Here is a 21473-nt window from a genome sequence, read left to right on the forward strand (position 1 = left end):
TGGAGGAGCAGGGAATCGAACCACCGACTACTGGTTAGTTGATGACCAGCTCCAAGCCCTGTTCCACAGCCCCCATGAGGCCTTTAAATATATACATTCTTTAAACAGTGGATATGTCAACAACAATACCAGCCAGAAATATCAATGTTTAATGATTAACTACATGTAAAATCATTTGAAAGTCACATGTCCAGTGTGTGTTCCATCTGAAGTCTCTACTTTGACATAGACAGACTGTCAAACCAGGGTAAAAGTTGTTAAATCCAGTGGCGATACCTCGATTCAATGTTGGTCGTCCACTAACCAGAAGGGTGGTGGTTTGATGCCCAGGCTCCTCTAATCCGTGCCTTTAATTGGGCAGGACACTGAACCCCCAAATTGCCCCTGACAGCTGTGCCAGCAGTGTGTGAGTCATGTGGCATAGAAAAAGTTGCTGCACATACAGCTGAAGCACTGTATGAATTGGTGAATGGCAAAACCCACCTCGAGTGGTCATCACGACTAGAAAAGCAGTATGAATAAATACAGATCATTTACTATCACCAAAATCTCAAGGTTGGAATAGCTGCATTACTATTCTCATTTTGTGGGACTCGTGGGTGTCATGAATCATAACATGGTGTCTTTCAAAATGTCCAGAAACATGGATTTAATGTTTTCTCTGGAACTATATATTCACACTTGCACACAGAGGGAAGAACAGATGTCAAGCAATTAGAATATGTGACGTGATTGGCCATGATTGGTACCAACCTTTAGCAACACGCCGACTGATGTTAATGGATTCTTTCTAATCTCACCCGTTTTCTATGCACCTCAGGCAACCAAAGTACAAAAGTTCACAGCAGAGTGAGCTTTACACGCTGTGCCTTGACTCAGAACTCCAAACAGAAAAAAACGAGAAAACTGACAATCTATTTGTCAGCCGAGTATGAGTCATAAACCCGCTCCGGTCTGATTTCAGCAACTAGATAAGTGTTTCTTACCCTGAGTGTAGACAACACCTCGTCGGTCTTCTCGTTGGGACTGGTGGTAATGGAGTACCGGGGGTTGCGGTCAGGGTCAATGACAGTGTCGCCTCTCTCCCAGCGGATGATGATGGGCCACTCTCCCCTGGCGGTGCAGTTCAGCTCCTTCACGTAACCCTTCTTCGCCATGGTGGTGTTGGGGTGACTGGTGATCATCGCCGGGACTGGAAGGAGAAAGGAAATGGAGTGTGAGAGGAGGAGAATGTGAGGACACATGGAGGGGAAGTACAGTGACAGTAAACATATTGATGAGAGGGATATTAGATGACAGAGGCCGCTAGAAGAGGGAAGGGGGATGGAGGAAAAGAAACGAGTAAGTAGATAATAAGCAGAGCTTAAGTGGAAAGGCAGAATGGAGTGAAAGAGCGAAGGAGAGAAGGGCAGGGCGGTTGGTAGTTAAAGAGGTGGAGCTCGGAGTGGCCAAGTTCCATTGCAGCAGAGTAATGAAGAGCTATGGTCAATGAGGTAAAGTCAATAAACCTCCTCTCTCATTCTCCAATAGTTAACATTGGGGTCTAGGTGAATGAAGAGGCAGAAACGATACACTCGACCGTTCGTGTACACTCTACACACAAAATCACTCACGGTCTCCGGCTAAACAGACACACCCTCATCCGCACAAACACACACGCGCACACTCACGCACACACACAATATCGATCTGAGGAGGGTTCTGCTGTTTTGTTTTCATCACTTATTCATCTCACCCTCCCTCTTTTCCTCCCTCTCCGCTGAGCGAAACAGACAGAATTGAGGGAAGCAGGGGAGAGGAACGGTTCAATCAATAACACTAACACCAGAAGGAGCGAGAGGAAGAGAGAGAGGAAGAGAGAGAGAGAGAGGGGGGCAACCCTGAGATAGTAGAACACAGTGAAACTAGTTCATGTTTATATGTGCACCTGGTTATGTGTGTGTCTGCGTGAGCACGAGTCAAAAGGTTCCAGAAATTAAGCTTTAACATCTCTCATCTCTGATATAAAGGATACTGGACTCACGTACTGTCTTAGTTGATGTTCACATTCACGTGTGAGTGTGTGTCAGTGTGTGTGAGTGTGTGTCAGTGTGTGTGTGTGTGTGTGTGTGTGTGTGTGTGCGTGTACATTTTCACATTGCATCACACAGGGTGTTACTGACAGCAAGGGCAGGATGCAGAGATTGATTGCAGATAATGATTAAGCTCAAAGTGTTTTTGATTGTCTGTAGACAGATCCCAAGAGTCAAAAGATCAATCGCTCAGTTGCTCGCTTTCTCACTGCCTATTGCTTAACGTGCGGACACACGCACACACACACACAAACACACACACCTCACTTACATTTTTTTCTGCTCTTATGTCCACGTTCACCTTAGCTCCACCAGTTTATCCCTGGGTGTGTACAGTATGTGTGTGTGTTTATGCCCACAGAGCACAGTGCGAGCTGGCTCATTGGTTTGACGCGGCTTGCAAGCGTGTAAAGATAAATCAGGAGCACTGGAGCTTCCTAGATGGCCCCGCTCAGTTTGGCTGCGCAGTGAAATGAATGGTCGCACTCCCATACATTAGCCTTTGCGAGATAGTCAACTCACTTTTAACGGTGAGAACCATGCTCTTGCTGATGTCGGAGCCCACGCCGTTGGAGGCCTGACACAGGTAGAAGCCGCGATCCTCTTCCAGGACGTGTCTGATGAGTAGCGAGCCGTTAGTCATGATCTGGATGCGGCCAGTCAGAGGCACAGGGTGGTACTGCTGCGGGTTCCCGATCCCTGCTGGACATATAGAGAGACGGGCAACAGGGACAGATGATTGTGTTTTGCAGCAGCCGGCAACACTTGAATTTCAAGAGAGTTCATTTTCAGACAGCATATGGCTATTACACATCACAGTACATAAGTGAAGAATGAATGATGGGCTCTGTACCTAGGGTTCCTTTGGCATGCTTCCACATGACCTTGGGAGGAGGGTATCCATCAACAGAACAGTTCAGGATCCCTGCCTTCCCATAGATCCCGTCCTGGTTGTTGGGCTGCACCACAAATCGAGGAGGCACTGGAGGAAGAGGAGAAGGTTTGTTACTCAACGTGTACAGGAGACATATTGTGTTAGTTTTTGGACCCTCCGATTTTGACAGTTATATTAATACTGTAACATTATTGAATTGCCTAAAATGGCCAAAAGAATCATGTGCTTTGCTTTCAACTATTTTCCATCAGATCCTCTACTGCTTAATTTTTGACCATATTTCAAACACTAAATCACTTCAGTGCTGTTTTAAAATAACCCCTTTCCTTTCCCCTTCAACCCATTTCTAAATATCACTTTCATATTTCCTGTCCTCTCACACCTGTTCTTTCTTACCAGTGACTGTGAGCTGCCTCTCTGTGCTGACAGTGGCAGCGTCATTGCTGGCGATGCAGGTATAGTTGCCGTTGTGCTTGAGCGACACCTTGGAGATCTGGAGGGAACTCATGAACTCCTTGGTGTCGATCGTGATGCCCGAGGAGGCTACGATCTCCTGCCCGTCCTTGCGCCACGCGATGCGAATGGGCATGTCTCCAGACGACACCACGCAGGCGATGTACATCAATTTACCGATGGAAGTCGGAGGAAAGTCAAATGGCTGGATCAGTGGAGGAACTGAGAGAAAGAGAGGGGAAAGAAAGTGAGTGATAGAGGGCAAGATGTGTAGAGAGGAAGGGAGAGTAAATAGAAATGTAGCCGGGACAAAGTAGAAGAAGTCAGATAAAAGGAGACGAGTAAAACAGATAAAACAGACAGATCAAGTCGAGGAAATGTATGATGAAAAGGCGAGTGGGGGAGATATTGGCAAGTACAGGCAACAGGGTGAAATTAAGGGTAGATAGAGAGAAGACAGAATAAGGCAGAGAGGGAATAGATATAAAGAAAAAAGATAAAATGAAAACGGGGTTGTATAAATGAGTAGGGTAAGTAAAAGGTGAAGACAGAGATTTGAGGCAGATATGAATAAGTGAAGGATCGAAGAAGAGAGAGAAAGTCAGATGTGAAGGCACAGGAGAATATGGGTAGACACACAGATTTGAAGATTGGGGGGCATCGAGAGGACATGGGGTGGGAGAGTGAGTGAGGTGGAGTGAGGGAGAATCAGAGGGGGGAGACAAAAACACAGTTGGATCTCTTTCACCTGGAAGTCTGACTGGTCAACAACTGGGTCATTAGACTCTTAGACTGCAGGTGATCATAAACCTGCTTTCCTGAGTCTCTCCTCTAAGCCTGGACCCCCACCACTGCTGCAGCCGGTCCAGCCAGCCCACTACCCACTCCGCAGCCGACTGATGCCCCCCCCCCTACCAACCCCTCAACTCCACCCCGCCCTGCCCTGCTAAAGCCAGCCCATAATAGCTGCTCTAATTAGAGCCTCATCCACAGGGGGAAGAGCGGCGTTGCCATGGAGACCGGCGGAGGTGATGGCGGTGGTTTTGGAGTGCGGGAGGGGGGAAGGTGGTGCTGGTGGGGTTACAGCTGAGACATCTGGGGGATTTAATCTGGGCCTCGTTAAAATTCATCTAATTAAATCAGAGACCTGACGAGCACACATTCATACATTCAAGCACATACCTGCACCCACACGCCGCGAATGTGCACGTACGCACGCACGCGCACATGTGCATGCAAAGCGCATGTGCACACGCACATGCATGTATGTGCAGGGATAACTCTCCACAAGGACCACCAACTACCACAAGATTTCACACATCTGCTAATGTTAACAAACACACAATCACAACCCACACTCACACTCGACGACATCCTCAAACAAACATGTCATGCTATTGCTGCACAGAGCAGAGCGAAATAACATACAGACTGACATGCAGAATACACACAACACACACACAAACACGCACGCAAATCTTATACAATAGCACTCCTGCTCTATGTAATTGCTGAGTGGTTGAGAGAGCACACTAGGCCACTCCGCCCCTTAATCAGGGGTTATTAGAGGCAATGCATACAGCTTTCTTCTTTCCTCTCCCTCTGTTACAATAACATCCTCCTGCTCCAAAGCAGTCGTACTCACTTTGCATCCCTTTTACAATGACTCTGTTTCCACTGCCTTTTACGAAACAGTGAAACAAAGCTACGATCATAAAAATTACAATTCTACATTATTTCACACACAGTGGATTCACATTATTGCAAAAAAAAAATGCTCAACGCAAAAAGTTGTACACCAATTTACACAAGTTTATGTGCGCTCTTGTGTTAGGCCATCTACGTGATTTTGTGTGGAGGGAAACCACTGAGTAAAAATATGAGAAACTCTGAAACTGACCTTTGACAGTGATATAAACAGTCTGCGTGATGAACAGCTGCGGCTGGATGAGCACGCTGCAGACGTAGGCCCCCTCGTCCATCCCCTTCTGAACATCGCTGAGCTTCAGGGTCCCGTTCTCGTACACCACCTGAACAGACATCAGCATTGTTAGATGCTGAAATTCTACAGGCTTCCTCTTCTTGATAATTGACATGGCTGTGAATGTAAACTGAGCGGATCCTAATATTAAAACACTGATGCAAAAAGAAGCCCCCTTTGATTTGCTTTGGGCCTTCATAGCAAAACATAAAATATTGTAATGTATACGATGCAATAAAAGTGACTCACAGGGACGATAGAAGTCGGAGGCCATTACCATTGTGTGTCTGGCTGCAAAACTCTTTATGTGCTTGCTTGAGCTTTGGTTTGTATAACTATGAGAGCATATATGTGTAATTGCATCATGTTATGTAAAACTATGTCAACTACATGTTAAATGTTTCATGGAATACAAAGGTACATTTTTCGCATCACTCTATAAGATGCAATTAGTGATACAAAACAATGGCCCTGCCATCGTTCAAAATTCACTTCACAGGTGTTTTAGGAAACTGGCTAACTCTAAACAATAACTAATTCTATGGTAATAATGTTTTTTGATGTCTATTTTGTATATGTGTATTTATATTAAGTTGTGAAACAGACCATTTCTTGGTCCTTTTGCCTTTATGTACCAGATTGAAATGGTAAAATGGGTGAAGACAGGCAACAAATGGCTGAATCGTCTACATCCCACTATATACAGGAAAGGAAAAAAAGCTCTGTGCATATTGTCTTTGAGCAGAAGTGTAGAAAACCCCACCTGTCGATGGTTATCAGGCAGCAGAAGTCCCTCCTTGTACCAGTTGATTGAGTAGTAAGGATACCCAATCACCCGGCAATTTATAAAACTGTTTCTTCCGGCCACTGCCGTGATGTTCTTCATGGGCCGTATCCTTGGGGGACCTGATGGGAGCGAGGGAGGGAGAGAGACAGAGAGAGAGAGAGAGAGAGAGAGAGAGAGAGAGAGAGAGAGAGAGACATAGGCGGACGGATGGAGGGATGAAGAGATGGGTTGACCACAGGTAGAGGAAAGGGAAAAAAAGAAGATCATTAGTTGATGGTATCAGGAGCAGGTCGTGGAATTTTAGGAATATAAGGGAAGGGAGTTGGGAAGGAGGGAAGGGGCAGAAGAGGAAGAAAAGCATGTAGGGGTAGAGGGAGAGAGAAAGTTTAAAATGTCTGCCTTTCATTTTTTTTAAAGGCACTCTTTAATAGCTTTAATTCTGCAGCTTTTCTGGAGAAGCATTCCAGACACATGTCGGTCTTGAGAAATACAGTTACACAGCAGTTTGTTAAGCTACCTAAGAATATTATTGTTTTTGTTTGTCCGTCATTGTGAAACACACACAGTGTTTTGAAATGTGCTAAATGAATAAAGTTATTATTATCATTAAAAGACGTGAACTAATAATAAGCCTCACCAAATGCCTTTAAAAGGTTAAAAGGAAAGAGAAGTGGATGCAAATGCTGTAGATCATGCATCTGTTTCTCTACAGGTGGTTCATGTTGTTCCTTCTGATAACAGAGTAATAACTGGATGCGGAAACACATTAGTGCCATTGTTTACAGGTCAGATTGGATTAGTGGTGTCAACTTTATTTAAAGCTACTGGCATTTAAACGAACACTTAATGTGACCCACAGCATGAGCGAACCAAAAAGAGAAAAATAAACAGTCAGAGGGAAAGTGAGTGTGAAACAGACGAGAAACCGACACCTAACATGATCCTCTACATTTCTTTAAAGGCTTTCAGTTGACCGGAAAGTTGCACGTTTGCATGCGTGGGTACGCCCATGCATGACATATTTTCATATGTGAATTTTTATTCATGCCAACCAACCGCTTCCCGTCTGTTTTATGGTCAATGTATCCTGCACCTGCCACATTTGCGTTGGGTGCTGCGGGACATGCAGGGTCCTCCGGTGCAGAACCCATCGACTTTAACAACGTAATCATGAAACTGTGCGTGTCCATATGTGTGCAATGCAGCTTTTATTCACCGTGGGGCATGGAGCAAACATTATGCATTTTACATGGTTGCATAGTGTAACTAATGCGTTGTTTTTCTTTGTTTGTGTGTGCTCTATAAAACAGTGATGCTGTGAACTCTATTAAGGTCATTCTATGAGATAAAGTATAGATAAAATACAGTAAAAATAAACCGTAACTGCCTCAGTGTGTTGGTCGTGTATCATGGGCAACAGAGCAGAGACTGAAGGCCGTGGGCAGCGAGGCAGGCCGACAGACAGACAGATACAAAATGTGTTTAGCATTATTGGAAGACACCAGGAGCTATCACTCAATCATCCGTCACTTCTGCTCTGACCTTCTCACCACTGCTCGTCTTGTATCTTTGTTTTTGTCTCTCCTTTCCAGCCCTCCTACCCCCACCTCTCTCCAGCCTCTTTCTCTCTCCTCCCTTTCCCGGCGCGTGCTGAGCTTTGAAGTTGCAGCTCTGACGAGTCAAAGATGTATTATTCAGTGGCACCGTCGCACAGACGCAAACACAAGCACTCGCACGCCCAGACACACACGTTCACGCACTCTCGCACAAACACAGCTCCGGCATACTTGTGACTGTGTGTTCCACTACCTGTGTGTGGCTCAGGATCTTTGCTGCTGGCCGCTCACTGAATGGGATAAGTTGAGCGTATCACATTTCAGTGAGTGGATGAGCATAGTAGTGTGTGTGCTGCTGCTTTTTCATGTGTGGCCATGTATGTGTGCTCATTGACTGCATTTGTGTCAGTTTGTGTTGCATGTTAAACTGAAGATCTCTGGCATTGGGGCTCATTCTCACTCCAATGATCAGTCGGGCATGTCTGCTCAGAGCAGACTCACATGTCACAACCGCACATCTCACCACAGCACAGAGAAGTAAGAGGAGAGGGAGAGAGAGACAGCGATACAGCCCTGTCCATCGGTGTCACTCCTCATCTTTGTCGTCTCTGACGACAGTGACATCACCAGTCCTGTCACCAGAGTTCCCCCTCACTCCCCCAGCAGACACTGGCACTCCTCCACTCCTCTCTTTTACATTCCTCTTCTCTCATTTCATCTATTCTCTCTCTTGTCTCTGTCTCCGGCCATCTGTTTTTGTGGCCTCTAAAGTTTCTCCTTTCATTTGTCTCACATCAAACTATAGCTTCTCTACTTTTACATTTTCTCTGCCTGCAAACTATGTGTGGGTGAATACAGGTAGATGCAGTAGGCGGATAAATAGGTGCATGTTATTTATGTGTTCATATGTATGTGTGCATTGACACAAGCACATGTGCAGAGCTACAGTGAGTCAGAAAACAGAGAGGTAACCCTGAGGAGACTTCAAGAAAGAAAGAGAATGAGACAGATGACAGGTAGAGGCTGCCGGAGAAACAAAACACCCACTGCTGCAGATAAACTGTACGTGTAAAGACGGAGACCAAACAGATAAAGTAAAACAAATAAAAGTAAAAATATACATATGAGAAAGGTAGAGATATAGAAAGGTACAGGATAGGAGATGGGTCAGGAAAGGGGAAGGGGTCAGGCTATGAGAAGCCTCTGTATGACTGATATTGAAAAGTAGACAGGCACCTCTTACGTTTATGCGCGCTTGGTACTCGGCGCTACCGGCCGAGTTTCGTGCGGCGCACCGATACACTCCTCCATCACGAATCTGCGGGCTGCTGACGTTGACGTGGCTGACAGTGCTGCCATCGGAGAGCGTGTACTGGCTGGCCCTGACGCGCGACAGGTCTCGGGCCACGGGCTCGTCGTCCAGGGTCCAGGTGATGGTCGGAGGAGGTGCTCCCTTGGCGGCGCACATCAAGGAGAACGGTTCACCCGGGACCACCACCCTCTCACTGAAGGAGGCAACAATACGGGGTGTGCCATCTGAGAAACAAGCATGAAAAGAGGTGCTTTTAGTGCGTTTGGACTTAAATCAGCATCATGGTGGGAAGATGGATTAAAATGAGAAGATGGACCTTATTTGACAAAAGACTAAATCAATGTAGAGTCACACTTCAGCAAAAGAGCAAAGCTGCATGAAGAGTAACACAATATAGCAAATCTCCAATTTGAAGAAGCTTTGACACTTTGGTTTCATTTTATTGATCTGCTTTGGGGTTTTTCTCTGCATCTATTTATCTCTGCACAAATATGTTTGAATAATCAGTACAGACATGAAACTAGATAAAACATGGAAATGCAAAGCAGTGGTCAATGTTTCAGTTTTATGTCAATTAAACTGGAATTATTCAGGAAAGTTTACCTCAACTTGTTAATATTTATATATATATATATATATATATATATATATATATATATATATATATATATATATGCAATATACATGCAAATATGAAGTAGGGGTATTAGATTAATACTTTCCAGCATATTTGGTGAAACATTTTAACACGTTGCCCCCTTAGAGTAAAGAAAACTCTCGATCCCTTCTACTCATAACCCTGAAAGTAGAATAACATCCCAGGATAGTTTTTACCATGCAAAAAGCATGGTGATCCCTTCCTGCGCTCACCTTCCAGTAGTATGATGGAGAAGTCCTGGGCAGTCTGGGCCTTGCGTGTAGCAAAGCACTGGTAAGCTCCCGAGTGTCTCTTTTGTGCAGCGGAAATGAACAATGTCTCATTGTGAGCTCCCTGGATGGAAAAGTGCTGATCGGGTATGACGGGTTCTGTGTTCCGGTACCAGGACACAATGAAGTGGGGGGAACCCTGGACGGCGCAGGAGAGTATGACTGTGCTGCTGATCCCTGTCTTCAGATTCTTGGGAGACAAGGTGACCCGCAGTGGCTCTGGAGAGATGGAAAAATGTTATTTTTGTGGGGTAAGATCGTGAATTTGTTGTTTGCTAGCATTGCCTTTGTGTGAGTGTGATTGTGTGTGTGTGTATCTGTGTGTGTATGTGTGTGTGCGTGTGTGTGTGTGTGTATGTATGTAAGTATGTATGTATGTATGTATGTGTGTATGTGTGTGTGTGTGTGTGTGTGTGTGTGTGTGTGTGTGTGTGTGTGTGTGTGTGTGTGTGTGTGTGTGCGCGCGAGATCAGCAGCGAGGAAAGCCGAAGAACAGAAAGGGGAGAAAATGTCAGTGAGCAATAAAGCAGCTGGTGTTGAGTGCTGTAGGCTGCTGAATGTGTGTATGCATGTGTGTGTGAGTGACAGTGCATGTGCAAGACTTTTTTCACAGGCAATGCATGCATGTGCTGTGTGTGTGTGTGTGTGTGTGTGTGTGTGTGTGTGTGTGTGGACCTGTGTGTCTCCCACCTTGCATGCCCTGTCACAGGAGGTTTACGGCTTGTGCAGTGATGCGCCCTGTGCCCAGTCTGCCCAGCGTCCACTAAGGGTGAAGCCGCTTTTTCCCCCAACTACCCTTAAATTTCCCCTCCTCTCCTCCACCCACCCTTACACGTTTCCCGTCCCCCTTGCACTTCCACAAGTTTACCATCATATCTCTTTCTGCATACACTGCGTACATCTCCTCCATCCATATACACACACAACATTATAAAACAGTCTTTTCCTCCCTCCCTCACATCCCCGGCACACACAGCGACAGGCCCGCACGACCACTGTTCTGCTCTGTCACTGCAGCGACGCCTCAGTGGGGTACGAGAACACAGCAGGGGAGCAAGCCGTCTGTGGAGATCAAGCTCATGCTAGGCATATACGACGGTGGGGTGCGTTGGCGTGTACGGGCAAAGCAGAGAGAATTTAAATGTTGTCTCGTATCATGCCTGTCCGTGACCTGACATCACATTCATGACTTGTGTCCATCGTGGGGGATAGATAAAATGATCAGTGAGGCTTTATTGCTGTGTTGTACTCTCTACGGTGCTTTACCCACCTATGACATTGAGATGACCTGTCACCTCTTTGGAGCCAAAGCTGTTGGTGACCTCACAGATGTAGTTGCCACTGTCCTCGAGCCTCAGGTCTGAAATGGTGAGGCCCGTGATGCGCCGCGTCCAGCGGGTGTCTGCGGGGAGTGGCCGACCATCCTTCAGCCATCGGATGGTGGGGTTGGGGTATCCCGATGCGACGCAGGGCAGTTCCACACTGTTTCCCACCTGCACCTCACCGGACTGGAAACTGTCCAGCACTGACGGGGTGGACTCCGTAGGGTCTGCAGGTCAAACACATCACAGATATGATATATTTATTTTTCTTTAACTGATTTTTTCTGGGACATCTTAAGAGCTACCACATTATATCTTGTTTTCTTAATTTGTAAAAAAAAAAGCTAAACCAACAGTCTTTCTTGAAACATTAATATTTACAGTACCGACTCAAGAACTACCAGCAACAAAGCAAATAATGGTATTTCCCAAAATTGTGCACAATTCTTTCAGGAATAAAACATAAAACTTTTGTCTTGCAAAGATAATTGGCAAAGACAAGCAACAAAAACTCATATTCTGATTTGCATGTGCCAATTCTCATGAGTGGAAGTGGTAAACTTGCTACGTACCCATAACAGAGAGCCTGGCTCCATTGCTCTGGCGAGTCTCTCCACTGTACTTGTGCTTTGTGATGCAGCGGTAGGTGGACAGAGCATCTTCCTTCTGCACCTCTGAGATATACATAGCGCCAAATGAGGTCAGGAAGAAACGGTTGCCTGGGAAGTGACAGTAGAGAGGAAGCAGGAAGCAGAGGAGAGAGGAAAATGTTAGTCACCATATTTGGATGACAAATGTGCCAAAGCATTAGCATGTTCGGTTTTGTGTTTACGCAAATGTTTTTGCATTGGGCAGGATTCCACAGAATCACAACTGACTTATGGGTTATGGTTGAATTTGATCCCAGTGGATTTTGTGGTGTAACTACTGTTACTAAATCAGTCTTCATCTGTGCACAAGTTAAACTGTGTCATTGATAAGAAGAAGATTTGTGTTTTTATTTCAAAAGTAAAACAAGAAGTAAACAAACCATACACCAACATCTGCGAATGTAATTCTAACTTTTAGGGAGATTGGCCGTTGAAATAGTCTCCCTCAAAACAAAGCACCAGGTAAATACAATGCTAATGCCATCCCATACAACTCCTTCATAAGAATCCAAGTTTAAAATCCAAGTAAAAAACAAAACAGCATTTAATGATTCTTTACAATCACACAAATATACACAACTAGTACATATTTCAGACTATTTTTTAACTTTATTCACTATTCAAACCGTTCGTAGACACATTTATCCTGAGATCATCAATAATTTATGATTTTTATTTCTTTATGTTTGTGATTGGTAAAAAAAAAAAAAAGACAAATTGCTGCTGAGGGAAATAAAATATACCCATGTGCTGATTTTAAACTATAGTGGACACAAGGACGTCCGTCACAGGACCCTCTTCACAAAACTTTCAAGAGAAAACTATTGAAGAAAGAAAAAAATGGCGGGCTACAATTTACATGTCTTTGAATGGCCTGACCGCAGCACTTAGGTGAACACAAGGGAGCTTTTAACACACTCTGTCCCATCCATCCACGGAGATATACACAATGAGGAGAAAGGGAGAAAGAGGAGAAGAGAGTTATTGTAGGTGTTAATAATTGATGTGTCTGTGTGTGTTATGGTAACAGCAGATTAGTGTCATTTTCATTTCACATCAGTGACTGTTTGGTCTGCCTCTGATTTATCTACATGTCAATAGCGAGAGCATGTTTGTGTGAGTGTGTGTGTGAGTGTGAGAGAAAGTGTGTGTGTGTGTGTGTGTGTGGGGGGGTGGGGGGGTGGAAGGAAAAGAGACGAGGAGAGTGTATTTCTGTGTTTGATTCTTTCCGCCTCTCTGAGTCTTTTTGTATTCTGTTCCCCCAAAGGGTTATTTTAGACAGAGTGCACTACAGAGTCTGTAGGAGATTGCAGATTGTCTGCTTATGCGGATGCTATTGCAGGGTGTGTGTGTGTGTGTGTGTGTGTGTGCGTGTGTTTGTGTAGGTGTGTGTGAGAGAACATTCTGGCAGTTGTTTGCTACATGATGTTTCAATGTCTTTCTGCAGTGTTGACAACAGAGAGCTTGAGTAAAACGCAGGTGCACACACACACACACACGCACACCTTTGAGCAATAGGTCAGCCACTAGTCACAGCCTCACAGCTTTATTTTTCATGTTCTTCTTAAAAATCATTTACTAATCAGATTTCCTCAGTTCTTTGATTGGCAAATGTATGTTCATTGCTTAATATAAGTGTGTCCCTCCATATATAGGCATGTCAAATGTCAATACACGATTCTCTGTGTGTGTGAGATCAATAAACATGTATATATAGGAATGTGTATGTAAGTATGAATAACCAAGCGTGTGTGTGTGTGTCTCCTGCCACAATGTGAGCAACGACAATCGATGCATTTTATGGCTGCACAGCTCCATCCAAGGGAGATTTATTAAAACAGAGAGGGACTGGCCTGGCCCCTTGCCACCCAAACACACACACACACACAAACACACACACGTTCTATCACTCTAACAAGACGGAGAGGTGAAGTGACGGCTTTACTTCTTGTGTCAGTGAACAGGTTTTCGCCAACCTAAAGAAAATGTGCATGACTCCACAATAAAAGCTTTTGATTAGTCATTCTTTCCCTTCTTTTTTCAATGAATCGCGTATTTTATAGATAAATCAATTCATCCATTAAAAAGAGTGAAAAGACCATCATAATTTCCTAACCCTAACATTCGTGAAACTCTTAACTTAAAAAAAAACAAGCTTTATGTCAAAACCTTTTTGCTGCACCTAATTAAAACCTGTCACTATTATCGTGCGCACCCTTGCTCTATTTTACTTGATTGATTACCTGACGTTTCAGCTTTCAGAGATTTTGCATTTTGTTTAAAAAAACAACTCCTTTGACATCTGTGCCTGCGGCTGATATTTTTAGAGAGAGCCTCTTGCATTGTATTTGAGGCCACGTGTACCATATAAGAAGCAGAGCATTATCTGTATGTATGTGTGTATGAGTGTGTGACTGGGTTTCCAGATTTCTGAATATATATATATATATATATATATCTACAGATGTGAATTTCAGCCCGTGCATCTGCATGCATATGTGAAAGTTCACACACACACACGTGTTTTCATGGGAGTCAGACTGTTGTGCTGAGTGCTAAGCGACATAAGCTGTAATTTCCGAGCCTGCCCTTTTGTTCCAACCTGGGTATTAAGCCTTACAGGATAATATGCACTTGGCGAGTAGAACCCTGTATAACACACTGCTACGCCCTGTCACAACATGCCTGGAGAGAGAAAGACAGACCGGAGGGGGGGCCGAGAAGGGGTGGTGGCAGTGGTGGTGGAGGGTAGAGTAAGAAATTCAGAGATGGTTAAGAATGGAGGGAAAGAAAGTGGCGGTTGCAGCGCTGGTTGTAAACGAATGTACTTCATCACTCCACCCAACGTATCTCTCTCTCTCTCTCTCTCTCTCTCTCTCTCTCTCTTGTTCAGAAGGCGACAGCAGATGTTTCCATCGTTATTAACCTGCACATGAACCGTTTTGAATAATCAATTATTGCTTTGTCCATACAATTTCAGAGATAAACTGTATCATGTCTATCACAGCCTCAGTTTTCAGTTCTTTTAAATCATTTTCATCAATAGCAATTTAACAAAAAGTCCAATATATATATTAATATATTGCTTATACTTTGTGTCAGCACAGTGAGGAGGAATAACATCATTGATCTACTTCAGATTTGTAAACTGTTTGTGATTCTCTGCTCATAAAGAAGAGTTTCAAACCACAGCCTTGACTCAGTGGCAGAAATCTGTCTTCAAACTTAAACAAATAATAATATGACATTTATCATGATAATTATCAATATAGACTTAACATTTTTATCTCGATATAACTTTTGGCCATATCACCTAGCCCTATTTAATAGTCCTTATTTTATATAAAAGCTGTCCTAAAACATGAAAGTACCTTGTAAAGGCCAAATGACTGCATTTCTTGGAAGCCTAAAATAACAATATATGGCATATCCAATACAGTATGTGGCTATAATGCAAACCTATGGAAAGTCAGGAAACTGATTATCAAATTGGTTGTTGATGGCTTTTCTGTTAATGGGTTAATCAATTAATATTCTCAGCAATATATTCTACATATAAATATGTGCATATATATACATATAAATATTCATTAATAAAATCTGTCCATTCTTTCTTCCCTTCACTGCCCTCACTTCAACTTTCTACAACCCTTCACTTCCTCTCCTTTTGCCTCACTGATGCTCTTCCTACTTGATATTTAATTTCCAGTCAGTACCTGGTCTCCTGCTGTCGGTGGAGATGTGACACACCTAAAACAGCAGAGAGGGAGCAGGCGGCGATAGAGAGGGAGGCAGTGGAGGAGAGGACGGGGCTGACCCCACAGGGAGGAGGACGGCAGATGGAGATTGATGGAGGGAGAGATAGGGAGATAAAGAGAAACATGCCGTTGGGAGTGACAGAGGAGGGAGTGAGAGGGATGAGGGGCCTGCAGGCCTGAGAGCCACACATGTGTAAAAACAATTCCTCTACGTCTTTCTCCATCTCCCTTTCTCTCCCTCTCTCTTTCTCCCCTTGCAAGCCTCTCCTTGTGGGAGAGGAGATCAATTCTCGTCTAGTCTGCCTACGCCTCCAGGAGTTTGTTGTTGTTGTTGAATGTGTGTATGTATGTGCTTCTGTGTCTTGATTTTTTTTTTGATTTTTTGCTGTGGGAGGCAGGATGAGAATTTTTGAGGTCTATCCCACACCCCAGGGAGGCGCACAATCGCTTCACTTCCTCCTTATTTCCCGACCCTTTCCAATACCCTTTCTTTTGCTCCTTTTTTTTCTAAGTGTGACATCTACTCTCCATCCCCGATCTCTCTTCCTCCAGTCTCCTCTCTGCCCTCTACCTCTTTCTATATCCGTCTTTTCTCCTCCTATGTCTGTGCTCCTCTTCCCTCTCATACAGGGGGGTCTGTAAGTAATGGAATCAGTTCAGCTGATCAGCCTAAGGCAGGAAGTCAAGCCAAGTGCAGAGTGAAGCTGCTGCTGGATCTGTGTGTGTGTGTGTGTGTGTGTGTGTGTGTGTGTGTGTGTGTGTGTGTGTGTGTGTGTGTGTGTGCCAGAAATCCCACAGACAGATACATACATGCAAATAACGAGACAGAGAGACAGGAAGGGGGTGAGGGGAGGTGGAGGAGCCACAATGAAAAAAGGATTAGGGAGCCCTGGAGCATCACTTGTCTTCCCCAAAGTTCCTCCAGAGAGAGGACACCCCTCGTCTTTGAAAAAGGTGGGAGAGACGGAGGGGAAGGGGAGAAGAGATGGAGGAGGAGGAAGAGGAGGAGGAAAAAATTGAGGCAGCAGATGAAGGGGTGAAGGAAAAGAGCGGATAAATATATACCCGAACAATATATGGCTGCCATTTTCAACAAATTATCAGCCACACCAGAGATCATTAAGAGGAAAGAAAATGAAAAAAAAAGAAAATGATAAAGTTAATGTAGGAATGCTGGGGCCACTGGGGAGGCTGCATGGGAGGAGAAGATGAACAGATCAGACGGGGAAGAAAGACAAAAGAGAGTAACTAAGAAAAGATATACATATTTTGAGATGCTGGCGAGGCCACGAAGAAAAAGGAAAGAGACAGAAATAGATAAAACGCAGAGTGAAAGCGAGGAAAGTAGCGATTCACAGAGAAACAGAGCGAGAGAGGAAATGGCGTAGGTAAGGGGGTTTGTTCTTGGTGCTTCCATGCAAATGAAGGCGGCGCTGCAGCAATGCTAACTAACAGCAATTCACACTGTTGGACTCATCACTTATTAATGCTCTACAGCTCCCCCCTCCCTCTTTCTCTCTCTCTCTCCCTCTCTTTCCCCTCTCCCCTGCTCTCGCCAAGATCTCTCTTTTTTTGTTCGCTCTCTCGCTCGCTGTTGCTAGGGCCCGTGCACTCACGTGACAACAGCTGGGTAGGGGGCGCTGCGGTGGCACACGCGGCGGCACGCGCGAGTGTGCGTTTCATGTGTGCTACGCGTGCACGTGCGTACGCTTTGGTGTGTGCTGCAGAGTACCCTTCATTAGAGGTAAAAAACGGAATCAGCCATTTAAATGATGGCGATGGAGATCAGAGGAGAGAAACTGCTGAATGGATGTGTAATTGCTACACAGGCCTGGGCGACAGGCCACGGAGGAGCTCAACACATCTCTCTGTGCATAATGTCACTTTATTTTTCACTCGCGCGTTTTAACAAAAACAGATGCTGACTACTGTCATGACCATTATTGTCAATGTTTGCCTTTCACATTTTAAGGCTAAATGGACCAAGGGCTCAGCACAATACAGACCAGACAGTGCCCAAATGGAGTTCTCACAAATGTATGCACGCACACCCTCACAATCTACACATTCTTACTCCCACTGTCTCACAATCTACATTTGCAGAGTGCACTCATCAACTTGAGTGTATTTGTGTGTGTGTGTTGGTGCAGAGCATCTTCACCATGTGATGTCACAGCAATGTGCAGACAGTAGAGTACACCTACACTTCCTTTATTTCTTATTCTGATTCAACTTTACATTTCTGCCTTTCTCCACTTTTTCATTCTTTTCTCCATGTCTCCATCCACCCTTATATCATTACAATGCAAATTCTACTGATTTAGATCCGTCACACACTTAGGTTATCCCACATTCTGCAGTGGAAATGAAAGCAACGTCAACGCTGCAGTGACAAAAGTGAAACAAAAATCCTCATTAATTTCCCACAGGTTTAACATTATTAAACCATTATTTTACTCTTTTATTCCCAAGGGTCAGTGAAACTTAGGGAAGTAGATTTTACTCACTAGAATTATTTTACTAATTTGCAACATGCAAAGAACTAAATGTTTTAAATCTGGCAGCGTAGGGGTGTAACAGCGTGCAAAGGGTAAGGCCTTTTATTGCTTTCACTTGTTTGTAATGGACACATGAATCTACCCTTTCAAAGCAAGCTGTGGGCCAGTACAAATAATATTTGTGGAACAATGGACAGTTTGTGTCAACAACCGAAAAAACGTCTAGGTATGGCACCCTTTATCTATCACATATTTAATGCAGACAAAAGCAGAGCCTGGTGTACAGAAAATATTATATTGTGAAGTCTTTGTGCATAAATTGCACAGATCAGTGCACAGGAAGTGATGTAGTTAGGAGAAATACTAAGGGTACATGGCAGTTCAGCACCACGGACAGCTCCGTTACAACCTATTCAGGAACACTGGCAAAGGCAGCACCTCGGACAGCTCAACATACGTGTCTCCACTGTTGGCAAAATGAAACTGCATGCGTGTGTGTGTGTTGGTTTGAGGGTAACGTTAGCTCCAATGGATACTGTGCCAGAGTAATAAAATAGTAATGTGGCATATGGCCCAGTGCTACAGCTCAGCCTACCAGTCACTCAACTCCCTAACAGAGACAAACACTAAAAGAGAATCCAACCCTGGTAAACATGGTGGATGTATGCGGTTGGTAAATGTGGTGTGGACAGATTCACCATACATAACATAATATTAGTCAATAAAATGATTACACATTACAGGCTCAAGAAACGTTGCCAGGATCAGTTAAGGGCAAAAAGCTTTCGTTTTAATTTTCTAGTAGTTTTTCCCTTTGAGCCTATTAATTGAAAAAATATTGTCATGGATATGATCCAATTTTCTTTTACACATTTTTACCTTGATTTTGTTTCCTTGTGTTCTGTCGACTGAACTGTGTTACTAATGGTTGAACTAGAACTGCACTTAGACAGCACATACCTCTGCCAAGTGCGAACAGTCCCCTTATAAACCCACATTTAAGTTCACTCTGGATTTTAGTTTGGACTCAATATCGGCCCCCTGACTTATTTTATCAGGATCCATTAATCATTATCTCAGAAAATGTCGAAAAATGCCATGCAATGTTATAAATCCTGTATCCGCTACCTGGATTCACACCTAAATTTATTTAATGGGTTATTCCTTGGGTCATGCCCCACCCCTCGACAAAATTTCATGGAATTCAGTAGAGTATTTATTTTGTTATCTCGCTAACAAACAAAAACAAATGCAGATGAAAACATATCCTCCTTGGCAGAGGTTACTATCTACTGGAACAGTTTGAAACTATTTTGAACTTTCTATGTCTCCACCATGCAGGATTGGCTCAGGATGAGGAGATGAGGACGGAAAATCAATAGCTTGTTTTTACTGCCATCCTAAATTCATCAACTCTGCCTCAGCTGATGAGCAAAGCGTTAAATGAAGATATATTTCAAATAGTGAACAGGTAAAGAAGATGGTTTTCAGTCCTCAACCCTTGCTCCCTCCTCATCCTCCTCCTCCTCTCCTTCCCTTGGCAAATTTATTTGATAATTACCAAGGGCCCATTATAGCTGATTTCAAGGAGGCACTGAATTGGCCTACCAAAGCCTATTTCATTTGAGCTGCTCATACTGTATCAAAGCAATCACACACACACACACACACACACACACACACACACACACACACACACACACACACACACACACACACACACACACACACACACAGAGAGAGAGAGAGAGAGAGAGAGAGAGAGAGAGAGAGAGAGAGAGAGTATAAAACATGACTTGTACAACTGTGAGTCCATTCAGGCCCAACATGTAAATAACACCCTGCACCTAAAATCGCATCTAGGGGCATGTGTCTGTGCATGTGTGTGTGCGTGTGTGTTTGTGTGGGTGCATACATGTGCACCAGTGCATACATGCATGTCTGTGTGTGTAGGGGCTGAAAGGTGGGCAGGGGTGAAGGATAATAAAGATTGGATTCTAATAAAATGTTCTCATCCTCCTAAATCCCCCTCCTGCCCTCTCCCCCTATACCTACCATATTAACACCACCATTACAAGGGCAGATGAATGAAAATGAACAGAGCTGTGGTGTGATTCCCTGAGTGTCAAATCAATACACTCTCCTCCTCCTTCTCTGTTCTTCTCCCGCCTTCCAACCCGCCCTCTCTCCCTTCATCCCTTTCTCTGCCGCTATCATTTTCCTATTCTCCTCTCCTCTGTTGGGCCTGAAGAACTGGCACGTGTTTGACAAAGGGAAATCTACACCTAGCTACAATAGCTCGATCTCTCTCTCTCTCTGGTTTGAAATGAATGACGCTTGCTCCCATCTCCTCTCTATTCACATTCAAAGCAGTCCATAATAGTTAAGTGCTACGGAGAACAAGCCAGACAGACAAAGAGTCACAAGGACGGCATATTACTGCCACTTTCTTTGACTCAATCGGAGACAAAAGCTTGCATAAGGACTGGGAAGAGGTTAAGTCAAAATAACAGAAGCAGGTTAATAAAGACGAGCCGTGTGAATTTCATTCTTTTCTTCTCTCCCTACAAGTGCAGGACACACACGGTTACCAGAGGCAGAATAATTGAAGAGGAAACCCTGATACACATTTGTTTTATTCTTATCTCTCTACATGTGTTCCGGTGTTTTGAGTCACAACCCCTGACCTTCTCATCCTCCTCCCCTCCCTTGTTCTGTGTGTTTTTCCAGGTCCGGTGTGATGCAGTGATCTGAAGATAGGTATGCAGAGGACTAAAGCACTCATTAAAAAGGCATGCTTCACCGTCAAATGCCAGCTGCTGTCACCCACCACCACCACCAAGTCTCCTGTTTTCTTTGTCTTTCCCCTCTCTCGATATCTATCCATTTCCTCCGTTTCCTCTGTTCCCTACCTCTGTCTCTCCCTGCTGCTGTCTCTTCGTTTCTCTTTCTGTATTCGCTGTTAGAAGGTGACACCCCGTACGCCCACGCACCCCCTCACCCTCTCAAAACAACTCATGCTTGAGACTACAGAGAGAGAAAAGAAAGGAAGGAGAAAAACAAATAAAGGAAATGGAAAAATACACTCATCCAAGTCCAAAAGAAAAAGAAGGAAGGAAAAATCTGATAATCAGGTTTTTTTTTTAATCACCAGCCCTCATCCCCGTCTCCATCTCTATCTTTCCCCCCTGTAATAGTTGAAGGCCTCTACCACACTTAAGCAACCTTAATTGGAATGGCCATAAATATTCAAACAGCAAGA

At 44.2% G+C, this 21473-nt stretch overlaps 1 protein-coding gene across 3 annotated transcripts in view; it reads right to left on the minus strand.

Annotated features, from left to right (window-relative positions):
• LOC117772351 (Down syndrome cell adhesion molecule-like protein 1 homolog) overlaps nucleotides 1–21473 on the minus strand; it is a 101267-nt gene that overhangs the window by 27525 nt on the left and 52269 nt on the right. Inside the window, exons 4-13 of one of the 3 annotated variants that reach the window (XM_034603416.1) lie at nucleotides 11878–12024; nucleotides 11254–11532; nucleotides 9927–10202; nucleotides 8981–9280; nucleotides 6165–6307; nucleotides 5321–5450; nucleotides 3364–3642; nucleotides 2926–3054; nucleotides 2595–2771; nucleotides 987–1192 (exon numbers count right to left, since the gene is read on the minus strand). In XM_034603416.1, the coding sequence (XP_034459307.1) occupies nucleotides 987–1192; nucleotides 2595–2771; nucleotides 2926–3054; nucleotides 3364–3642; nucleotides 5321–5450; nucleotides 6165–6307; nucleotides 8981–9280; nucleotides 9927–10202; nucleotides 11254–11532; nucleotides 11878–12024 (2066 nt within the window). Of the gene's footprint in view, nucleotides 1–986; nucleotides 1193–2594; nucleotides 2775–2925; nucleotides 3055–3363; nucleotides 3643–5320; nucleotides 5451–6164; nucleotides 6308–8980; nucleotides 9281–9926; nucleotides 10203–11253; nucleotides 11533–11877; nucleotides 12025–21473 lie in introns of those variants that run through there. The other 2 variants (XM_034603415.1, XR_004615763.1) reach the window with 2 other exon arrangements.

This window comes from Hippoglossus hippoglossus, chromosome 13, assembly GCF_009819705.1.
Source record: "Hippoglossus hippoglossus isolate fHipHip1 chromosome 13, fHipHip1.pri, whole genome shotgun sequence".
NCBI classification, from domain to species: domain Eukaryota; kingdom Metazoa; phylum Chordata; class Actinopteri; order Pleuronectiformes; family Pleuronectidae; genus Hippoglossus; species Hippoglossus hippoglossus.